This window comes from Salmo salar, chromosome ssa01 (genome assembly GCF_905237065.1).
Source record: "Salmo salar chromosome ssa01, Ssal_v3.1, whole genome shotgun sequence".
Classification (NCBI taxonomy): domain Eukaryota; kingdom Metazoa; phylum Chordata; class Actinopteri; order Salmoniformes; family Salmonidae; genus Salmo; species Salmo salar.
This window is the reverse complement of record NC_059442.1, coordinates 17,779,947-17,804,066: the sequence shown is the minus strand read 5'-3', so window position 1 is coordinate 17,804,066 and position 24,120 is coordinate 17,779,947. Positions and strand designations below refer to the sequence as shown.

The following is a 24,120-nucleotide window of genomic DNA, read 5'->3' as shown; positions in this document are numbered from 1 at the left end:
AATCAAACCCACAAATGCTGATGCTCCAGATACTCAACTAGTCCAAAGATGGACAGTTATTCCTTCTTTATTCAGGACAACAGTTTTCAGCTGTGCTAACATAATTGCAAAAGGGTTTTCTAATGATCAATTAGCCTTTTAAAATGATAAACGTGGATTAGCTAACACAACATGCCATTGGAACACAGGAGTGATGGTTGCTGATTATGGGCCTATGTAAGCCTATGTAGATATTCCATTCAAAATCAGCCGTTTCCAGCTAAAATAGTCATTTACAACATTAACAATGTCTACACTGTATATCTAATCATTTTGATGTTATTTTAACGGACAACAAATTTGCCTTTCTTTCAAAAACAAGGACATTTCTAAGTGACCCCAAACTTTTGACGTTAGTGTACGTTGTATCCCTCATTTAAGTGTTTCCATTATTTGGGCAGTTACCTGTATCTTCTGCTTATGTGAATGACTGATTTAGCATATTAACATTCATCAAATAATGTTTTAATCAAAACATATCATTTTACATTTACATTTTAGTCATTTAGCAGACGCTCTTATCCAGAGCGACTTACAGTAGTGAATGCATACATTTTTTTTCTGTGCTGGCCCCCCGTGGGAATCGAACCCCCAACCCTGGTGTTGCAAACACCATGCTCTACCAACTGAGCTACAGGGAAGGCTATACGTATGTATTTAAGGGTTTTTAATGAAAGCAGACAAAGCTATCAGATGTATAATGTACTTTCTGCAGTGAGACAAATGTTTCTGAGAGTAAACTCATGAACACTGTATGATTTCTTTGTGCTTCATCTGCTACTAGGTGACACCCTCCATCGCTCAGGGCTGAGGATTGTGCTGCTGGGATGCAAAGATGCTGGGAAAAGTTCAGCAGGAAACACCATCCTGGGCAGAGAGGAGTTTGACCTGAGGAGAACTGCTCAGTGTGTGAAGAAACAGGGAGAAGTAGCAGGGAGGCAGGTCACTGTAGTCGACACTCCAGGCTGGTGGGCTAATCAACCTGTAGAGAGGACTCTTGAGCTGGTTAAACAGGAGATTGTGCTCAGTGTGTCTCAGTGTCCCCCAGGACCCCACACTATCCTCCTGGTCAAACGGGGGGATCATTCATTCACTGAGAAAAACAGAAGATCAGTGGAGGAACACATGGAACTTCTCAGTGAGAGAGTCTGGAGTCACACTATAGTGCTGTTTACCCATGGGGACTGTCTAGGAGACACAACCATTGAGCAGCACATTGCGAGAGAAAGGGAGGCCCTCCAGTGGCTTGTTGAGAAATGTGGAAACAGGTATCATGTCCTCAACAATGAGAACAAGGGTGATGTCACTCAGGTCACAGAGCTGCTGGAGAAGATAGATGAGATGGTGACAGGAAACAGACGAGGACATTATGAGATAAAGAGAGAGATACTACTGGAGATAGAAGTGAAAAGGAAGGGAAATAAGGAGAGGGCAAAACAGAGACTGAAGAAGGTTCAGGAACAGAGAAAGACCCTCAGATCACCAATGGGTAAGTTTATTTCAGTGTCTGATTTGGGTCTTTGAATATTTCAGTCAATTTAGTTGAGAATTGCCTCAAAATATAATATTTTTAGGGCACAAAATAAATTAATTGTAAATCTGTTAGAAAATGTACAAATCTTATAATAACTCATGTTTTTATGCCAAGAGGCACCATTATACTCATACTGTATTTACAGATTAAATACAATAACACAACAACAAGAGACTTGTGATTTTATAGAACACATTGATTGTTTTTGAATTGCAGTAGTATTGGCTTCTTGGCACTGATTGTGTGTGAAAACCCTCAACGGGGTCACAGGCCTGTTCCCAGCCAATTACATCAAGCTAACCACCACAGAATCTGACCTAAAAAAACAATTTGAGTTTAAGTAGACAGTCTGTACACCTTGTAATGTCCATGTGTGTGTGTGTGTGTGTGTGTGTGCGTGTGTGTGTGTGTGTGTTTTCATCTCTGTAATGCCTGGTCACAGGGCAGCCTCTGACCCCTGGTGACTCGGTGTACATCTTTCCCTTTTAGGCTTCCTTATGTTTTCCATCCCTTCATTCCTGTTTTTCAAGGGAGCCCTGCATGAACACAATTTATAAAACGTACAGCATTCAAACATGAAATGTATTAAAAACATACAATACTACAGTTAATGTAAGATGCAAACACATTCCTCAACAATGAGGTTAACAACTTGAACTGTCCTATATTCACAATTTTTAACTCCTATGCCCCCCCTCTGTCAGGGATTCAGGTCATTGCCATATATGACTGTGAGGCAGCTGATGAAGATGAGTTGAGCTTCTCAGAGGGTCAGCTGATCAACGTGCTGGATAAAGTTGACCCTGGTTGGTGGGAAGGAGAGCTCAACGGGGTCACAGGACTGTTCCCTGCCAATTACGTCAAGATTACCACCATGGAATCTGACCAACAATGTGAGTTAGCATTGAAATTAAACTAGACATTGTATTGTCCATTTGGTCCACCATGTGTGTGTGTGGTTCAGGACCTTTATTTAGAACTCCTAAACCAACACCCCCCTCCTCTCTCTGCCAGGTGACTCCCTCCATCTCTCAGAGCTGAGGATTGTGCTGCTGGGATGCAAAGATGCTGGGAAAAGTTCATCAGGAAACACCATCCTGGGCAGAGAGGAGTTTGACCTGAGGACAGCTGCTCAGTGTGTGAAGAAACAAGGAGAAGTAGCAGGGAGGCAGGTCACTGTAGTCGACACTCCAGGCTGGTGGGCTAATCAACCTGTAGAGAGGACTCCTAAGCTGGTTAAACAGGAGATTGTGCTCAGTGTGTTTCTATGTCCCCCAGGACCCCACACTCTCCTCCTGGTCATACGGGGGGATCATACATTCAATGAGAAACACAGAAGATCAATAGAGGAACACATGGAACTTCTCGGTGAGAATGGCTGGAGTCACACTATAGTGCTGTTTACCCATGGGGACTGTCTGGGAGACACAACCATTGAGCAGCACATTGAGAGTGAAGGGGAGGCCCTCCAGTGGCTTGTTGAGAAATGTGGAAACAGGTATCATGTCCTCAACAATGAGAGCAAGGGTGATGTCACTCAGGTCACAGAGCTGCTGGAGAAGATAGAGGAGATGGTGACAGGAAACAGAGGAGTACATTTTGAGATAAAGATAAATATACTGGAGATGATGGAAAAGAAATGGAAAGCAGAGGAAGAGAGAGCAAAACAGAGACTGATGAAGGTTCAGGAACAGAGAAAGACCCTCAGATCACCAATGGGTAAGTTTATTTCAGTGTCTGATTTGGGTATTTTAATTATTCAGTAAATCTAGTTGAGAATTGCCTCAAAATATAATTTTTTGGGGTGACAAAATAAATGTTTAAAAGATCATAGAAAATTTATTAATTGTAAAAAAAAATCGAAAATGTACAAATCATACATTAACAAATGTTTTTATGCCAAGTGGCACCATTATACTCATACTGTATTTACAAATTAAATACAATAACACAACAACAAGAGACTTGTGATTTCATAGAACACATTGATTGTTTTTGAATTGCAGTAGTATTGGCTTCTTGGCACTGATTGTGTGTGAAAACCCTCAACGGGGTCACAGGCCTGTTCCCAGCCAATTACATCAAGCTAACCACCACAGAATCTGACCTAAAAAAACAATTTGAGTTTAAGTAGACAGTCTGTACACCTTGTATTGTCCACGTGTGTGTGTGTGTGTGTGTGTGTGTGTGTGTGTGTGTGTGTGTGTGTGTGTGTGTGTGTGTGTGTGTGTGTGTGTGTGTGTGTGTTTTCCTCTCTGTAATGCCTGGTCACAGGGCAGCCTCTGACCCCTGGTGACTCGGTGTACATCTTTCCCTTTTAGGCTTCCTTATGTTTTCCATCCCTTCATTCCATCCCTCGTTTCTCTCTCTCCGCTCCATCACTCCCCCTGATTAAACATCTTGCCTTCCTTCCTCCGTGTGACAGAGCATGGAAATTAAAGACCAATCCAATCGCCTGTCTCTGGGAAGGCTGTGATCTGAGGAGTGTGTGTGTGATTGACAACCTTAATTTTTAACTCCTATGCCCCCCCTCCCCTCTCTCTCTGTCAGGGATTCAGGTCATTGCCATATATGACTATGAGGCAGCTGATGACGATGAGTTGAGCTTCTCAGAGGGTCAGCTGATCAACGTGCTGGATAAAGTTGACCCTGGTTGGTGGGAAGGAGAGCTCAACGGGGTCACAGGACTGTTCCCTGCCAATTACGTCAAGATTACCACCATGGAATCTGACCAACAATGTGAGTTAGCATTGAAATTAAACTAGACATTGTATTGTCCATTTGGTCCACCATGTGTGTGTGTGGTTCAGGACCTTTATTTAGAACTCCTAAACCAACACCCCCCTCCTCTCTCTGCCAGGTGACTCCCTCCATCTCTCAGAGCTGAGGATTGTGCTGCTGGGATGCAAAGATGCTGGGAAAAGTTCAACAGGAAACACCATCCTGGGCAGAGAGGAGTTTGACCTGAGGACAGCTGCTCAGTGTGTGAAGAAACAAGGAGAAGTAGCAGGGAGGCAGGTCACTGTAGTCGACACTCCAGGCTGGTGGGCTAATCAACCTGTAGAGAGGACTCCTGAGCTGGTTAAACAGGAGATTGTGCTCAGTGTGTCTCAGTGTCTCCCAGGACCCCACACTATCCTCCTGGTCATACGGGGGGATCTTTCATTCACTGAGAAACACAGAATATCAATAGAGCAACACATGGAACTTCTCAGTGAGAAAGTCTGGAGTCACACTATAGTGCTGTTCACCTATGGAGATTGTCTGGGAGACACAACCATTGAGCAGCACATTGAGAGTGAAGGGGAGGCCCTCCAGTGGCTTGTTGAGAAATGTGGAAACAGGTATCATGTCCTCAACAATGAGAGCAAGGGTGATGTCACTCATGTCATAGAGTTGCTGGAGAAGATAGAGGAGATGTTGGCAGGAAACAGAGGAGGACATTATGAATTAAAGAGAGAGATTCTGGAGAAGATAGACGTGTGGAGGAGAAAAAAGGAAGAAAAAGCAAAACAGTGGTGCATGAAGGTGAAGAAACAGAGAGCGATCCACCAAACATTTATAGGTGAGTTTTCTGCTCATGACCAACATGCCAAACTGCTTTGCAGGAATAAAAGGACTAGACAACTGTCATATTTCAAATGATCAGCATTTCACATATCCTAGCAAACATGACCCCATTGGCCCGATGTGGGTAATCATTGGGCAAAGTGGGCACAGGCTAGCCCACACCAAACCCACACCAAGCCCACACCAGCCCAACACGGCTAGCCCACACATGCCCCTTCATAATTTAGAGGCAGGGGCTACTTTGAATGTTTGGTGCTGTTGTTTGCACACAGTTCTTTTTGTGAAACAATTACTGAGAGTGTCATTCCAGTTTAAGTGTTCTGGTGCGATGCATGTTTGAAAAAGATATTGTACACTGACATTTTTTATTTTATTTAACCTTTATTTTAGTAGGGAGTCCCATTGAGACCAAGGCCTGTTTTTCAAGGGAGCCCTGCATGAACACAATTTATAAAACGTACAGCATTCAAACATGAAATGTATTAAAAACATACAATACTACAGTTAATGTAAGATGCAAACACATTCCTCAACAATGAGGTTAACAACTTGAACTGTCCTATATTCAGCAGCGCATCAAGGTGCAGAAAGTTCTGCAGATCATTCCATACATGGGGAGCAAAATAAACAGAATGCTTTTTTATTAACTAGGCAAGTCGGCTAAGAACAAATTCTTATTTACAATGATGGCCTACCCAATCCAATCCCAGATGACACTGGGCTAATTGTGCTCTGCCCTATGGGACTCCCAATCACATCTGGATGTGATACAGCCTGGTTACAAACCAGGGACTGTAGTTACACCTCTTGCGGTGAGATGCAGTGTCTTAGACCGCTGTGCCACTCGGGAGCTCTAATTCCATAGAGATCAATGGGAATCTAGAGTTAGCCATCCCTGTGATCAGGGCTGGTGACTTCTACGTCTGTAATTAAAAAATTAAGTAAGTTAGGGCGGAAGTTCGCATAAGAGGGCTTTAGAAACAAAAAAGGGAGCAGTGCATTGATCTATGAGACTTTAGAGAGGGACAGACTACTCTTTGATATAGAATGCAGTGATGTGTACTGAACCTATTTCCATATTTAAGCATATTAAGCTATGATTAATTGTGTCCGCTGGCTTCAATAAAGTGGCAGCTGCATTCATATAGACGATATCAACATAGACTAAAGCCGGAATGAATGTCGACAGAATGATACGTTTTCTGCTTTTTAACGAAAGTCATGCCCTATTCCTGTAAAGGAAGCCCATTTTAATTTGTAACTTTTTAGCTAACTCAACAATATGCTTTTTGAAAGTTAGCTTTTCGTCAGTCCAGATACCCAGATACAGTGGAGTCCGAAATTATTGACACCCTTGATAAAGACACCCTTGATAACTGTATAAAATAAAGAATTCAAATTCTGAGGTATGTTGTATGCAACAAAAAAAAGGGGAAATTACTAGTATATTGTATTAATACAATTGCTCAGAGAAATACATTTTGTTTAACAAGTTATACTTTTTTTCTCAAAAAGGTAGGGGTCAAAATTGTTGACACCTGTTTTCAACACCTTTTAATACCTCACCCTGCGAGGATAACAGCACTGAGCTTTTTCAAAAATATATATAAAACACAACATGCAAAAATATCAAGAATTTTACTGAGTTACAGTTCATATAAGGAAATCAGTCAATTGAAATATGGAAATTAATTAGGCCCTAATCTGGGAATACAGATATACATCTGTTGGTCAAAGATACCTTTAAAAAAAGGTAGGGGCGTGGATCAGAAAACCAGTCAGTATCTGGTGTGACCACCACTTACTTAATGCAGCGCAACACATCTCCTTCACATAGAGTTGATCAGGATGTTGATTGTGGCCTGTGGGGTGTTGTCCCACTCCACTTCAATGGCTGTACGAAGTTGCTGGATATTGGCAGGAACTGGAACACGCTGTCGTACGCAACAATCCAGAGCATCCCAAACATGCTCAATGGGTGACATGTCTGTTGAGTATGCAGGCCCTGGAAGAACTGGGACATTTTCAGCTTCCAGGAATTGTGTCCAGATCCTTGCGACATCAGGATGTGCATTATCATCTCAAAAATGAGGTGATGGCGGCAGATGAATGGCACGACAATGGTCCTCGGGATCTCATTACGGTATCTCTGTGCATTCAAATTGCCATCGATACTTCTCCAGTGTGCCAGTGGACACTCAATTGCCCATTTGAGTCGGTCATGATGCCAAACTGAAGCCAGGTCAAGACCCTGGTGAGGACGATGAGCACACATATTAGCTTCCCTGAGACGGTTTCTGACAGTTTGTGCAGAAATTCATCGGTTGTGTAAACCCACAGTTTCATCAGTTGTCCAGGTGGCTGGTCTCAGACGATCCTGCAGGTGAAAAAGGCGGATGTGGATGTTCTTGGCTGGCATGGTTACACGTGGTCTGCAGTTGTGAGGCCGGTTGGACGTTGGAGGCTATGGTAGAGAAATTGAGATTAAATTCTCTGGCAACAGCTCTGGTGGACATTCCTGCAGTCAGCATGCCAATTGCACATGCCCTCAAAACTTGTGCCATCTAGTGGATGTATTATCATGGCAAAGGAGAAATGCTCACTAACAGTGATGTAAACAAATGTGTGCACAAAATTTTAGATTACATTTCTGGGATCTTTTATGACACATGAGACCAACACTTTACATGTTGCGTTTATATTTTTGTTCAGTTAATAAATTGGTCACTACATTGGGAGGGATCTTAGACCATTCCTAGATACAGAATCCTTCAAGATCCTAGATATCCTACGTCTGCGCTTATGGACTGCCCTCTTCAATTCAAACCACAGGTTTTCAATGGGTTTCAAGTCCGGAGATGGAGATGGCCATTGCGAAATGTAGATTTTTATGGCCAATTAACCATTTCTTTGTGGAATTTGATGTGTGCTTGGGTTATTGTCTTGCTAGAAGATAAACTTGAGGCCAAGTTTCAGCCTCCTGACAGAGGCAACCAGGTTGTTGGCTAAAATGTCTGATACCAGGACCAGTGGAAGAAAAATAGCCCCATAACATCAGAGATTCACCACCAGATTTTACAGTAGGTGTGGGGTTCTTTTCTGCTCATGCATTTTTATTTCGACACTGAACCCTGTTGTGGCTAATTTCTTTATTATCAAATGAGAAGAGACAAACTTATCACACAAGTCAGAGTTAAACTAAATCTTTATTCACATATTAATTTTGGGAGCAGGTCAATACAACACACACACATACAAAGCGAATCGATTGAGTGCTCTGCGATAATGATGGCTGGTCGACGAATCACCTACAGGTACAACACCTTTTTATAGCAAAGATACACCCTCCTGGATGTTCATGACAAACAACAGATGTATGGAATGGGTCACAAGGTTAGGATTCGTATGAAAGATAGTAATAATTCTGTTCTCATTGTGTAGAAAGCAGGGTCTGGCCCCGAGCCATCTCCACCCTGGTACCTTAGTACAGAAACACCAACTCATGCTATGGAATGCGGTCTAGTTAGGTTTATCACCCAAGGCATCGTAAATCTTTGGTCAGCATTAAGCCCCCATAGGCCCATTCTCAGTAGAACACACACAGATGAGAGTGTTCTAAAATAACCTCTATGCTGTTCCATAAAACAATAATTTGATGCAATAACAGTATTTATAACATAATCTTGTAATTTCTCTCACAACCCACCACTGGTGTGCGTGGCCAGAGAGCTCTATTTTTATGTCATCTGACCAACGCACCGGTTCCAATCCAAGTGCCAATGCCATTTAGCAAACTCTAGGCATTTATATTTGTTGGATGACATGAAAATAGAGCTCTTTGGCCACGCACACCAATGGTGGGTTTGTCGTGAAAATGAAACAATGTATCTTTCTTTGACAATTGTAAACTTAGCAAAAAAGAAAGACAGGGTCCCTTTTTCAGGACCCTGTCTTTCAAAGATAATTTGTAAAAATCGAAATAACTTCACAGATCTTCATTGTAAAGGGTTTAAACACTGTTTCCCATGCTGGTTCAATGACCCATAAACAATTAATGAACATGCACCCGTGGAACGGTCGTTATTTATTTACTTATTTATTTATTTTATTTCACCTTTATTTAACCAGGTAGGCCAGTTGAGAACAAGTTCTCATTTACAACTGCAACCTGGCCAAGATAAAGCAAAGCAGTGCGACAAAAACAACAACCCAGAGTTACACAAATAAACGTACAGTCAATAACACAATAGAAAATCTATGTACAGTGTGTGCAAATGTAGAAGATTGGGGAGGTAAGGCAATAAATAGGCCATAGAGGCGAAATAATTACAATTTAGCATTAACACTAGAATGGTAGATGTGCAGATGGTGATGTGCAAGTAGAGATACTGGGGTGCAAAAGAGCAAGAAGATATGGGGATGAGGTAGTTGGGTGTGCTATTTATAGATTGGCTGTGTACAGGTACAGTGATCGGTGAGCTGCTCTGACAGCTGATGCTTAAAGTTAGAGAGGGAGATATAAGTCTCCAGCTTCAGTGATTTTTGCATTTCGTTCCAGTCATTGGCAGCAGAGAACTGGAAGGAAAGGCGGCCAAAGGAAGTGTTGGCTTTGGGGATGAGCAGTGAAATATACCTGCTGGAGCGCGTGCTACGGGTGGGTGTTGCTATGGTGACCAGTGAGCTGAGATAAGGCGGGGCTTTACCTAGCAAATACTTATAGATGACCTGCAGCCAGTGGTTTTGGCGATGAATATGTAGCCAGGGCCAGCCAACGAGAGCATACAGGTTGCAGTGGTGTGTAGTATATGGGGCTTTGGTAACAAAACGGATGGCACTATGATAGACTACATCCAGTTTGCTGAGTAGAGTGTTGGAGGCTATTTTGTAAATGACATCGCCGTCAAGTCAAGGATCGGTAGGATAGTCAGTTTTACGAGGGTATGTTTGGCAGCATGAGTGAAGGAGGCTTTGTTGCGAAATAGGAAGCCGATTCTAGATTGCATTTTGGATTGGAGATGCTTAGTGTGAGTCTGGAAGGAGAGTTTACAGTCTAACCAGACTCCTAGGTATTTGTAGTTGTCCACATATTCTAAGTCAGAACCGTCCAGAGTAGTGATGCTGGACGGGCGGACAGGTGTGGGCAGTGATCGGTTGAAGTGCATGCATTTAGTTTTACTAGCATTTAAAAGCAGTTGGGGGCCACAGAAGGAGTGTTGTATGGCATTGAAGCTCGTTTGGAGGTTTGTTACCACAGTGTCCAAAGAAGGGCCAGATGTATACTGAATGGTGTCGTCTGCGTAGAAGTGGATCAGAGAATCACCAGCAGCAAGAGCGACATCATTGATATATACAGAGAACAGAGTCGGCCCGAGAATTGAACCTTGTGGCACCCTCATAGAGACTGCCAGAGGTCCGGACAACAGGCCCTCCGATTTGACACACTGAACTCTATCTGAGCGGTAGTTGGTGAACCAGGCGAGGCAGTCATTTGAGAAGCCAAGGCTATTGAGTCCGCCGATAAGAATGTGGTGATTGACAGAGTCGAAAGCCTTGGCCAGGTCGATGAAGATGGCTGCACAGTACTGTCTTTTATCGATGGCGGTCATGATATCGTTTAGGACCTTGAGTGTAGCTGAGGTGCACCCATGACCAGCTCGGAAACCAGAGTGCTTAATGGAGAAGGTACGGTGGGGATCGAAATGGTCGGTGATCTGTTTGTTAACTTGGCTTTTGAAGATTTTAGAAAGGCAGGGCATGATGGATATAGGTTTATAACAGTTTGGGACTAGAGTGTCTCCCCCTTTGAAGAGGGGGATGACCGCGGCAGCATTCCAATCTTTGGGGATCTCAGACGATACGAAAGAGAGGTTGAACAGGATAGTAATCGGGGTTGCAACAATTTTGGCGGATAATTTTAGAAAGAGATGGTCCAGATTGTCTAGCCCAGCTGATTTGTAGGGATCCAGATTTTGCAGCTCTTTCAGAACATCAGCTGTCTGGATTTGGGTGAAGGAGAAGTGGGGGGGGGGTGGGGGGACTTGGGCAACTTGCTGCAGGGGGTGCAGAGCTGTTGGCCTGGTATGGGTAGCCAGGTGGAAAGCATGGCCAGCCGTAGAAAAAGCTTTTTGAAAGACACCAACAGCTTACAGACGGTAGGCAATTAAGGTCACAGTTATGAAAACGTATGACACTAATGAGGCCTTTCTACTGACTCTGAAAAACACCAAAAGAAAGATGCCCAGGGTCCCTGCTCATCTGCGTGAACGTGCCTTAGGCATGCTGCAAGGAGGCATGAGGACTGCAAATGTGAACAGGGCAATAAATTGCAATGTCCGTACTGTGAGACGCCTAAGACAGCGCCACAGGGAGACAGGACGGACAGCTGATCGTCCTCGCAGTGGCAGGCCACGTGTAACAACACCTGCACAGGATCGGTACATCTGAACATCACACCTGCGGGACAGGTACAGGATAGCAACAATAACTGCCCGAGTTACACCAGGAACGCACAATCCCTCCATCAGTGCTCAGACTGTCTGCAATAGGCTGAGAGGCTGGACTGAGGGCTTGTAGGCCTGTTGTAAGGCAGGTCCTCACCAGACATCACCGGACATCACCGGTGTCTCACCAGACATCACCAGACATTTGTACCTATGGGCACAAACCCACCGTCTCTGGATCAGACAGGACTGGCAAAGAGTGCTCTTCACTGACGAGTTGCGGTTTTGTCTCAACAGGGGTGATGGTCGGATTCACGTTCATTGTAGAAGGAATGAGCGTTACACCGAGGCCTGTACTCTGGAGCAGGATCGATTTGTAAGTAGAGGGTCCGTCATGGTCTGGGGCGGTGTGTCACAGCATCATCAGACTGAGCTTGTTGTCATTGCAGGCAATCTCAACGCTGTGTGTTACAGGGAAGACATCCTCCTCCCTTATGTGGTACCCTTCCTGCAGGCTCATCCTGACATGTGTCACGATTACCAGGATCAGTAGAAAGGCAGAGTCAATTGCGGGAGACAGAGGTCCGGTAGATCGTAGTATTTAATAATAATCCGGAAAACACAAGAAGCCGAAAGGCACAGGGCGCACACAATAATCAAAGAGGGAAACACGTTCCCAAAACAAATGATGCACGGGGCGCAGCCCGGTCAATAATAGAAAATAGGGAGCAGTGCTCACTAACGTCTATCCTGAAATGACATCAAACAATCCCGCACGAAATCCTGAACTGAAAAGACACACTAAATACCACCCCCACTAATGACAGACAAGAAACAGGTGCGGAACAGACAGACAAAACCAAAAGACACAGAAACATGGATCGGTGGCAGCTAGTAGGCCGGCGACGACAACCGCCGAGCGCCGCCCGACCGAGGAGGGGCGCCACCTTCTGTGGATACTGTGACAACATGACCCTCCAGCATGACAATGCCACCAGCCATACTGCTCGTTCTGTGCGTGATTTTCTGCAGACAGGAATGTTAGTGTTCTGCCATGGCCAGGATCTCAATCCCATTGAGCACGTCTGGGACCTGTTGGATCGAAGGGTGAGGGCTAGGGCCATTCCCCCAGAAATGTCCGGGAATTTGCAGGTGCCTTGGTGGAAGAGTGGGGTAACATCTCACAGCAAGAATTGGCAAATCTGGTACAGTCTATGAGGAGGAGATGCACTGCAGTACATAATGTAGCTGGTGGCCACACCAGATACTGTCTGTTACTTTTGATTTTGACCCCCCCTTTGTTCAGGGACACATTATTCCATTTCTGTTAGTCACATGTATGTGGAACATGTTCAGTTTATGTCTCAATTGTTGAAGCTTGTTATGTTCATACAAATATTTTTTTTTGCTGAGTTTATTAGTATAAAATAATATAATCTCCACATTTTTGGGATATTCCACAATATAGCTCAGTATTTAATTTATTTATTTTATACAGTGAACTGTATTTATAAGTGGAGATACGATCAATGTGGGCACCATCCACTGTACATCAGGTACATTTTTAAGCTTTTTGGAAAATAGCATATACTTAGTTTTTCCTACATTAAGTACCAATTTCAGTACAACAAAGATTTTCTGAAAAGCAAAAAAGGCAGATTGTAGTTCTGAAAGAGAATTGACAACAGAATGGGCAACAGATTACACAACAGTATCGTCCGCATACAAGTGGAGGTTTCTTACAGACAAACCAATATTTTTGGTTTAGATAGTAAAAAGTACAGGGCCCAAAATCGACCACTGGGGGACACCTTTAGTAATATCAAGGAAACCTGACTTAAAGCTGCAATATGTCACTTTTTAGGCAACCTGACCAAATTCACATATAAATGTAGATATATACAGTTGAAGTCGGAAGTTTACATACACTTAGGTAGGAGTCATTAAAACTCGTTTTTCAACCACTGCACAAATTTCTTGTTAACAAGCTATCGTTTTGGCAAGTCGGTTAGGACATCTACTTTGAGCATGACACGAGTCACTTTTCCAACAATTGTTTACAGACAGAGTATTTCACTTATAATTCACTGTATCACAATTCCAGTGGGTCAGAGGTTTACATACACTAAGTTGACTGTGCCTTTAAACAGCTTGGAAAATTCCAGAAAATGATGTCATGGCTTTAGAAGCTTCTCATCAGCTAATTGACATCATATGAGTCAATTGTAGGTGTACCTGTGGATGTATTTCAAGGCCTACCTTCAAACTCAGTGCCTCTTTGCTTGACATCATGGGAAAATCAAAAGAAATCAGCCAAGACCTCAGAAAAAAATTGTAGATCTCCACAAGTCTGGTTCATCCTTGGGAGCAATTTCCAAACGCCTGAAGGAACCACGTTCATCTGTACAAACAATAGTACGCTATTATAAACACCATGGGACCACGCAGCCGTTATACCGCTCAGGAAGGAGACGCGTTCTGTTTCCTAGAGATTAACGTACTTTGGTGCAAAAAGTGCAAATCAATCCCAGAACAACGGCAAAGGACCTTGTAAAGATGCTGGAGGAAACAGGTACAAAAGTATCTATATCCATAGTAAAATGAGTCCTATATCGACATAACCTGAAAGGCCGCTCAGCAAGGAAGAAGCCACTGCTCCAAAACCGCTATAAAAAAAGCCAGACTACGGTTTGCAACTGCACATGGGGACAAAGATCGTACTTTTTGGAGAAATGTCCTCTGGTCTGATGAAAGAAAAATAGAACTGTTTGGCCATAATGACCATCGTTATGTTTGGAGGAAAAAGGGGGTGGCTTGCAGGCCGAAGAACACCATCCCAACTGGGAAGCACGGGGTGGCAGCATCATGTTGTGGGGGTGCTTTGCTGCAGGAGGGACTGGTGCACTTCACAAAATAGATGGCATCATGAGGGAGGAAAATTATGTGGATAAATTGAAGCAACATCTCAAGACATCAGTCAGGAAGTTAAAGCTTGGTCGCAAATGGGTCTTCCAAATGGACAAAGTTCCACTTCCAAAGTTGTGGCAAAATGGCTTAAGGACACCAAAGTCAAGGTATTGGAGTGGCCATCACAAAGCCCTGACCTCAATCCCATAGAAAATTTGTGGGCAGAACTGAAAAAGTGTGTGCGAGCAAGGAGGCCTACAAACCTGACTCAGTTACACCAGCTCTGTCATGAGGAATGGGCCAAAATTCACCCAACTTATTGTGGGAAGCTTGTGGAAGGCTACCCGCAATGTTTGACCCAAGTTAAACAATTTAAAGGCAATGCTACCAAATACTAATTGAGTGTATGTAAACTTCTGACCCACTGGGAATGTGATGAAAGAAATAAAAGCTGGAATAAATCATTCTCTCTACCATTATTTTGACATTTGACATTTTAAAATAAAGTGGTGATCCTAATTGACCTAAGACAGGGAATGTTTACTGGGATTAAATGTCAGGAATTGTGAAAAACTGAGTTTAAATGTATTTGGCTAAGGTGTATGTAAACTTCCGACTTCAACTGTATGTAAATATCATTGAAAGAAAGTCTAAGAAGCAGTAGATCTGTTCTATGTGCACTATTTCTATGCTTGCCGTTCTTAAGTTAGTTTTTGCGTTTTTTTTCAGCTTCAAACTGCTAAAAATACAATAATTTTGGTTATGGAAAATATATTTCACAGTGGTTTAGATGGTACAATGATTCTCTACACTAGTCTTGATTGTTTTGTCACATAAACTGAAATTAGGCAAACTATTACAATTTTAGCTACCAGGAAATGGAAAAGTGATTTCTGCATAGTGTACCTTGAGCACCATCAGAAGAAACACATCTGTCAGGTAGTTTTCAAACCAAATGCAGGAAGAAAAGATCTAAGCTGAGTGTTGATTAAAGATTCAAAATTGTTCACTAGGCAAGACAGTTTAGAGATCGGGCGATAATTATTCATGTCGGAGGGGTCACCACCTTTGTGGAGACCCCTGTCAAGGTAAAAATATGTCAATGATTACGCAATTAGAGGAGCAGAAACCTGCAGCAAGAAAGGTTCAATCTTTTTTTATTTAACATTTATCTAGGCAAGTCAGTTCAAATTCTTATTTACAATGATGGCCCTACCCCGGCCAATCCCTAACCCGGACAACTGTGCACCGCCCTACAGGACTACCAATCACAGCTGGTTGTGATACAGCCTGGAATTGATCCAGGGTCTGTAGTGACACCTCTAGCACTGAGATGCTGTGCCTTAGACCACTGCGCCACTCAGGAGCCCTAGCCCCAGGTGATTTATTTTACATCAATCTTAAAGACCCCATGTAGTCTTTGTAATTGTATTTTTAAATCATCACTGTATGTCTAATAAATCACTCTGTGTGATTATTTAATGAAAATTAAATACATTTGTTTTATAATTTATTTCCCTGAGCCTCCTTTGGCCCTTGAAATGCTCAGTCTGATTGCGTGGGAGTTAGGGATGGATCGAAATTTACAGAATGGTTACCTGGAGAAAAATGGGGGAGGATCATGCTTTTTCAATTTCAGTCAAGGGGAGGGTTTAGTATTTTTTTATCTAGTCCAGGAGAGGGTCATGCAATTTGTAATTGATGAGATTTCTACGTTTCTCAGTGTTTTAGAATGAGTTGCTTATTAGGCTATATCTCGATGTGTACCAGATGCCGCCCCTCATCTCTGATTCTCCGCTGGGCGCACAATATTAAGTGCGCCTATAGACTATTTAGTGTGGTCTCAATCAAATTATCCATAGCCTATAGGCTATAGGCTACGAAGTGCATGCTCTGAGAAGCAACGTTATATTTCTAGATGGCTGCTGGGATGGTGTAAATCCAACTAGACTACATTAGGCTACACACTGTAATGGATATTCCAACCCTGAGCTCCGGCCTGCTCTGCTCTTGCTGATCCAAAAGTTTTTGTGTGCTGGCTATCAAAGTTGACCTCTGGTCCTCCTCATCGTCTCGCTCTCCTTCTCAAACGGCAAGAGGCCTAATCAAAAAACATTTTTGGTAGAAGCCCTTGACTCTCCTCCTGAACTGCCACCGTAGGCCTACACAGCACAGCCATTGGTTAGCTTGCTACGACTATAATTGATTTTATTAAAAACAGTATGTTTCTTGCCCGTTATGTATTTCTCAGTTATTGAGATCACAATAAAACTGATTAGAGTAACTTACATTACACATGGTGCTGAAAGTAGGCAAATGAAATATTTTATCAAATACATTTGAATACTTTTTTATACCTAAAGGGGCTCAAAAAATCTAAATCAAATAGCTAAATGATCCATGGTATGACCTTCTTAAAATGATTCCATATGTTAATAAATAAATATAATTCTATTAAATAATAGATACAACTGATAACCTGGCATAGGGTGGGCAGCTCACATAGAGCCATTATTTTTCCCCCATTGGGCCCCCATCATGCCAATTTAGGCATGTTTCCTGGTAAAAGATGGGCTTATTTCAGGCAAAGTGAGGGTTGCCCTCACCAGATATGAGCTTCACACCCCGGGCTAATGCCTTGGGGGCCAATGTAGAGCAGATGAGCAAAGGTGCATCAGCCCAATGTGGGCAGCCTACATGGGTACAATATTTTAGCCCACATTGGGCCCACATCATTGGGCCCACCAGTTTATAAACTGAATTGGATACAACAGATTGAAATAACATAAAGTTGAGTATTGTGAGCAACAGTTATTTTGGTGACAACTCTACAATTTAACTGTGTTAAAATGGGGCCCGAGTGATTTGAAAATCGCAGCATTTTTTTTTACAAATCTCAATATAATATAATTTCAACACGTAATGACAACCCGGGCGACTAACAGTAATTGTTAATAATGGTCATTTTTTTTAGGTATCAAGTGGTTGTGGACTAAAATAATGTACACTCTTCAAAAAAATAAAGGGAACACTAAAATAACACATCCTAGATCTAAATGAATGAAATAATCTTATTAAATACTTTTTTCTTTACATAGTTGAATGTGCTGACAACAAAATCACACAAAAATTATCAATGGAAATCCAATTTATCAACCCATGGAGGTCTGGATTTGGAGTCACACTCAAAATTAAAGTGGAAAACCACACTACAGGCTGATCCAACTTTGATGTAATGTCCTTAAAACAAGTCAAAATGAGGCTCAGTAGTGTGTGTGGCCTCCACGTGCCTGTATGACCTCCCTACAACGCCTGGGCATGCTCCTGATGAGGTGGCAGATGGTCTCCTGAGGGATCTCCTCCCAGACCTGGACTAAAGCATCCACCAACTCCTGGACAGTCTGTGGTGCAACGTGGCGTTGGTGGATGGAGCGAGACATGATGTCCCAGATGTGCTCAATTGGATTCAGGTCTGGGGAACGGGCGGGCCAGTCCATAGCATCAATGCCTTCCTCTTGCATGAACTGCTGACACACTCCAGCCACATGAGGTCTAGCATTGTCTTGCATTAGGAGGAACCCAGGGCCAACCGCACCAGCATATGGTCTCACAAGGGGTCTGAGGATCTCATCTCGGTACCTAATGGCAGTCAGGCTACCTCTGGTGAGCACATGGAGGTCTGTGCAGCCCCCCAAAGAAATGCCACCCCACACCATGACTGACCCACCGCCAAACCGGTCATGCTGGAGGATGTTGCAGGCAGCAGAACGTTCTCCACGGCGTCTCCAGACTCTTTCACGTCTGTCACATGTGCTCAGTGTAAACCTGCTTTCATCTGTGAAGAGCACAGGGCGCCAGTGGCGAATTTGCCAATCTTGGTGTTCTCTGGCAAATGCCAAACGTCCTGCACGGTGTTGGGCTGTAAGCACAACCCCCACCTGTGGACGTCGGGCCCTCATACCACCCTCATGGAGTCTGTTTCTGACCGTTTGAGCAGACACATGCACATTTGTGGCCTGCTGGAGGTCATTTTGCAGGGCTCTGGCAGTGCTCCTCCTGCTCCTCCTTGCACAAAGGTGGAGGTAGCGGTCCTGCTGCTGGGTTGTTGCCCTCCTACGGCCTCCTCCACGTCTCCTGATGTACTGGCCTGTCTCCTGGTAGCGCCTCCATGCTCTGGACACTACGCTGACAGACACAGCAAACCTTCTTGCCACAGCTCGCATTGATGTGCCATCCTGGATGAGCTGCACTACCTGAGCCACTTGTGTGGGTTGTAGACTCCGTCTCATGCTACCACTAGAGTGAAAGCACCGCCAGCATTCAAAAGTGACCAAAACATCAGCCAGGAAGCATAGGAACTGAGAAGTGGTCTGTGGTCACCACCTGCAGAACCACTCCTTTATTGGGGGTGTCTTGCTAATTGCCTATAATTTCCACCTGTTGTCTATTCCATTTGCACAACAGCATGTGAAATTTATTGTCAATCAGTGTTGCTTCCTAAGTGGACAGTGATTTCACAGAAGTGTGATTGACTTGGATTTATATTGTGTTGTTTAAGTGTTCCCTTTATTTTTTTGAGCAGTGTATTTATTTTATTAGGCAAGTCAGTTAAGAACAAATTCTTATTTTCAATGACAGCCTAGGAACAGTGGGTTAAGTGCCTTGTTCAAGGGCAGAACAACAGATTTTTACTTTGTCAGCTCGGGGATTCAATCTTGCAACCTTTCAGTTACTAGTCCAACGCTCTAACTACTAGGCTACCTGCCGCCCATTATATAGTGTTATATAATAAATACACATTGACATTTTTAGACATTATGGCTAATCCCCTGAGTATATCTGCTCTCTGCAGGGTCAAAGATCATTTTTTTTGTACACAGTATAATAAGCCGTGTTCTTTCTCTAACAGGTGACTCCGTCCATCTCTCAGAGCTGAGCATTGTGCTGCTGGGGCATAATGTAGTTGGGAAGAGTTCTGCAGGAAACACCATCCTGGGCAGAGAGAAGTTTGACTTGGAGACAACAGCTCAGTGTGTGAAGAGACAGGGAGAAGTAGCAGGGAGGCAGGTCACTGTGGTTGACACACCAGGTTGGAATTGGACTGACCCTGTAGAGAAGAGTCTTGAGCTTGTTAGACAGGAGATTGTGCTCAGTGTGTCGCTGTGTCCTCCAGGACCCCACACTCTCCTCCTGGTCATACGGGTGGATGTTTCATTCAACGATGAAAAGACAAGTGCTGCAGAAGACCACCTGGAGCTTCTTAGTGAGAGAGTCTGGAGTCACACTATAGTGCTGTTTACCCATGGGGACTGTCTGGGAGACACAACCATTGAGCAGCACATTCAGAGAGAAGGGAAGGCCCTCCAGTGGCTTGTTGAGAAATGTGGAAACAGGTATCATGTCCTCAACAATGAGAAGAAGGGTGATGTCACTCAGGTCACAGAGCTGCTGGAGAAGATAGATGAGTTGGTGGCAGCCAACAGTGGAGATGTGTTTTACCCTGAAAGAGAAAGTAAAGAAGAAATTAACTGGAAACGTGAGATATGGGAGAAACCATATTTGACATTAAAGGGAGCTCACAGCATAGACCTTCCTCTGAGTAGTAAGTTTAAATAAAATGCTAATTATCTATAGCTTACCATACAGAAAAGCATACATCATGGCAGTATTTAAATGTGAGAATGATTATGTTTTAATACACCTATTTCATCAAAATACCTTGGTATATCTTGGTATACTGTATTGATCCCAAAGTGACTCACAACAGCAGTTACCATACAAATACTTTTTTTCTGTGGTCAAATTAAATGATCAGTTTAATAGTTTTGGGGTCTTCTTAAAACCTACTAGGCCTATTACCAGCTAAACCTTGTGTCCTTGGCTACTTTTAATTTAAATAGGTTAGATTACAGACTTAGACATCCACATATTTTTTTTATAAAAGGACCACATTGTTTTAAGCAATTTGGTACAGATCTATTTTCCCCATCAAGATTCCAGTCAAACATCACATCACAAAATAATTGAAGCAAAATAAAACCAACCTCAAACAATTATATGGTCCACTTATCTTCTGTTCTAAAGCATTGTTCATGAAAGCAATACACCACAGTAGTGCAGATATCAGTATTGCTTCTTTACATGATCTAAGAATTGTTTTGTTCTACAGTGAGTGGAGACAGCAGACCTGAGACTGGATATGATGGTTCAGAACAGATGTCTGGGTTTGGATCTGTAGCTGAATCTCTGCTGAGGCTAGAGGGTAGGATGTTACAGTTCTTCCCTGAGAATCCAGTTTTATCTAAATACAAATAGTGTTGAATTCATTTATCCTCATTTTATCATGGATTTTAAGATGTTTTTATTCATTTAAACCTCTAAGTATTAGAGTTCTCTTGTTGTGATGTTGTCCAGTACCTGGAGAATACATATCTGATACCCAGTCTCTGAGAAGCTCTGTGTACAGCTCCCAGACATCAGAACCAGTATGTGAGCACAACTCTGGATCAAAGAGTTCTAGAGCAACATCCAGCTTGGATTGCATGAGGTAGGCACTGTTGTCTGAGACTCCACTTCTCCCTCACAATACATTTTCAATAATAATCAGAACTTTTGAGGAAGTAACAAGCTGTACATATTAACACATTATTGCACAGGCACACTAGAAAGGCTGAGTAATGAAGGAATGGGGAGGTTTACATCAAGGCTAGCACTTGTACAGATCTTCTGTGCTTTGTCTAAAAACAAAAAAATCTGTTATTATATTATGTGTTCAGTAATGTATAGACTTGTTCTCCCTCTCAATGCCCTAACCTCATTCTCTGAATACAGACAGAAGACTCTATACTCTAGTGGCATATTAAACCCTGAATCTGTAGACAGCTCTGCATCTACACCAGAGGAACATGTAAGTAGTATATTGTAGCGAACGGCGGGGCAGGGAAGCGAACCAGGGTTGTTGGTGTGAAAGGCAAACACCCAACGATTCGCACCAAAAGGTCAAACCCACTTGGTGGGAATTGTAATGTGGCTCATGTAGCCGAGGATCTCTACACTGCCTGCTTCGAACGGGAAGGCACGTCCCCGTGCTTCGACTAACCTCAACCCCCTCACATGTCCCGGGCTGTGCGTACCGATGGCCCCACTGCCGCCATCCCACTTCAGACACCAGTGTGGCGTTAGCGGGTCCACTCATTAGCTAGCTAATTAGAACAACAAGGAGACGGTAGCTCATGTTGAACCGGCAAACCAGGTTTTAATTCCAGTGAAGTACAGGCTAACAGAGGGTTAGAAGGGCTGCCCAAAACAATAAAACAACCTGTCTGTCTAATAACTTGGTGGAACTCAGAGGAGACGTTGTTGTGGTCCATTCAGTCTCTGTGTCACTTGTTCTGGCTCTGACCCCCCTCAACCCCCCAAACTAGTGGCCTATTAGCTATCTGAACTAGGGGCAATTCCTCCTCCCATACTTTCCCCATGAGCTCAACACATTATCGATCTAGAGGGTCACTACAACATCAACCTAGCTCAGTGCTTTCTGTGGTGGTTGGGCAGACTGATCATGTCAAAATCTTAGCTAGCAAGCTAGACAAGCAGTCATCATCATGAATCACATTGACAATCTACAGGCAAATCTTTTCCAATCCTTGTCATATGAAGAGAAATTATAGATAAAACGTATCGGTGCTCATCGGCCATTGGACAGAAACATTACACAACAAGTTGGAAATCTCAAATACAACAATAAGTGGTTTGGAAGGAATCAGTGGCTAACTGCAAGCATTGCAAAGCAATCACTAGCCTACTATTCAGTGGAGTGGGTGTGTGGTCCAAGTCTGGGTTCAAGGGTATAATTTCCAATCTTAAAAGGATAAACATTCAACACCATGGGCCAGAAAAGGCTGAATACATTGGCCATGCTGTCAATCCAGTATGACTTCTGCTGCGTTCAAATCAACTGGAAACTCGGAACTGGGAAATCTCAGACTTTAGGGAGTTGAAAACAACTGGGAACTTCCGACTGGGAAAATATGTTTTGAACGTTCATCCAACTCGGAATTCCAAGTCGGGAACTCGGGTCTCTTTCTAGCGCTCCAACCGGAAGATCACTGACGTCATGATTCAACCTTGTTTTTTTTCCAGAGTTCCCAGTTGTCTTGAAAGCAACATAAATTCAAAGAATGCCAGACTTTGATGACAAAGTTTGATGACAAAATTTGCCCACAAGTAGAACCGCCACGTCACCTTCCTCTATAAGTGAGCACAGCACAAGGTGAATCCAACAATGTATTGTATGCTGCTGCATAAATGATGTAATATGCCAGGGAGATATGTATACTGTAGCTAAGAAAGTAATACTAAGTATATGTTGTGTAGTAAGCTGTTAGTAGCCCATGTGCCTCACCCTAATAATTTGGTCCCTTCCCACTCATAACTTAGACTATTGTTCTGACTTGGTGGTGCACATGTAGCTTATAGCCTGTTTTAGAGAAATGTAATCATCAAATATTGTAAGAGCTCTCATTGTATTCTTATATGCACCCTTTATTTATCCTTCTGTCGCTGTATCAAGGCACAAGGCGAGACCCAAATGCAGACACAGGAGGCAGATGGTTAGAGTCTTACAATGTTTATTAAACCAAAGGGGTAGGCAAGAGAATGGTCGTGGACTGGCAAAAAGGTCAAAACCAGATCACAGTCCAGGAGGTACAGAGCGGCAGACAGGCTCGTGGTCAAGGCAGGCAGAATGGTCAGGCAAGCGGGTACAAAGTCCAGAAACAGGCAAGGGTCAAAACCCGGGAGGACTAGAAAAAAAGACAATGCAAAAGGCAGGAGAACGGGAAAAACGCTGGTTGACTTGGAAACATACAAGACGAACTGGCACAAAGAGACAGGAAACGCAGGGATAAATACACTGGGGAAAACAAGCGACACCTGGAGGGGTGGAGACAATAACGAGGACAGGTGAAACTGATCAGAGTGTGACAGTATCCCCCCACTAGGGACGCCACCTGGCATCCTACCTGGGCGCATACCTGGTTGACCGGGGTGTCGGCGGTGGAAGTCGGTGATGAGGGCTGGATCCAGGATGTCTCTAGCGGGAACCCAGCACCTCTCCTCCGGGCCGTAACCCCCCCCCAGTCAATCAGGTACTGGAAACCCCTGCCCCGTTGTCGAACACCCAGGAGACATTTTACTGTGTAGGCTGGATGGCCATCAATGACACAGGGGGTGGGCCTAGGGACAGAAGACAAAGGACAGTGAGACACAGGCTTAATCTTAGACACATGGAAGATTGGGTGAATACGGAGGGTACAGGTTAACACAAGACGGACAGCAGTGGAACTCAGGACTCTGGAGATTGGAAAGGGACCAATGAAATGGGGAGACATTTTGCGGGACTCCACCCAAAGGGGCAGGTCCAGTGTGGACAGCCATACCCTCTGCCCAATGCAGTAGCTGGGAGCTGGGGTCCGGCGATGGTCCGCTTGTCGACGATACCTGGAGTTGGTTTTGAGAATAGCCGCCCTGGCTCTTCTCCAGATACGTCGACAGCGGCGGACAAACATCTGGGCCGAGGCTACGCTGACCTCCTGCTCTTGTTCAGGGAAGAGTGGAGGCTGATTCCCC

At 43.6% G+C, this 24,120-nt stretch overlaps 1 protein-coding gene across 1 annotated transcript in view; it reads left to right on the top strand.

The window, feature by feature from the left end:
- LOC106570292 (uncharacterized) overlaps positions 1-24,120 on the top strand; it is a 49,221-nt gene that overhangs the window by 2,981 nt on the left and 22,120 nt on the right. Inside the window, exons 2-10 of the mRNA XM_014142493.2 lie at positions 824-1,528; positions 2,278-2,466; positions 2,588-3,292; positions 4,124-4,312; positions 4,434-5,138; positions 19,400-20,092; positions 20,660-20,752; positions 20,905-21,037; positions 21,322-21,397. Coding sequence (XP_013997968.2) covers positions 824-1,528; positions 2,278-2,466; positions 2,588-3,292; positions 4,124-4,312; positions 4,434-5,138; positions 19,400-20,092; positions 20,660-20,752; positions 20,905-21,037; positions 21,322-21,397 — 3,488 coding nt within the window. The remainder of the gene's footprint in view (positions 1-823; positions 1,529-2,277; positions 2,467-2,587; positions 3,293-4,123; positions 4,313-4,433; positions 5,139-19,399; positions 20,093-20,659; positions 20,753-20,904; positions 21,038-21,321; positions 21,398-24,120) is intronic.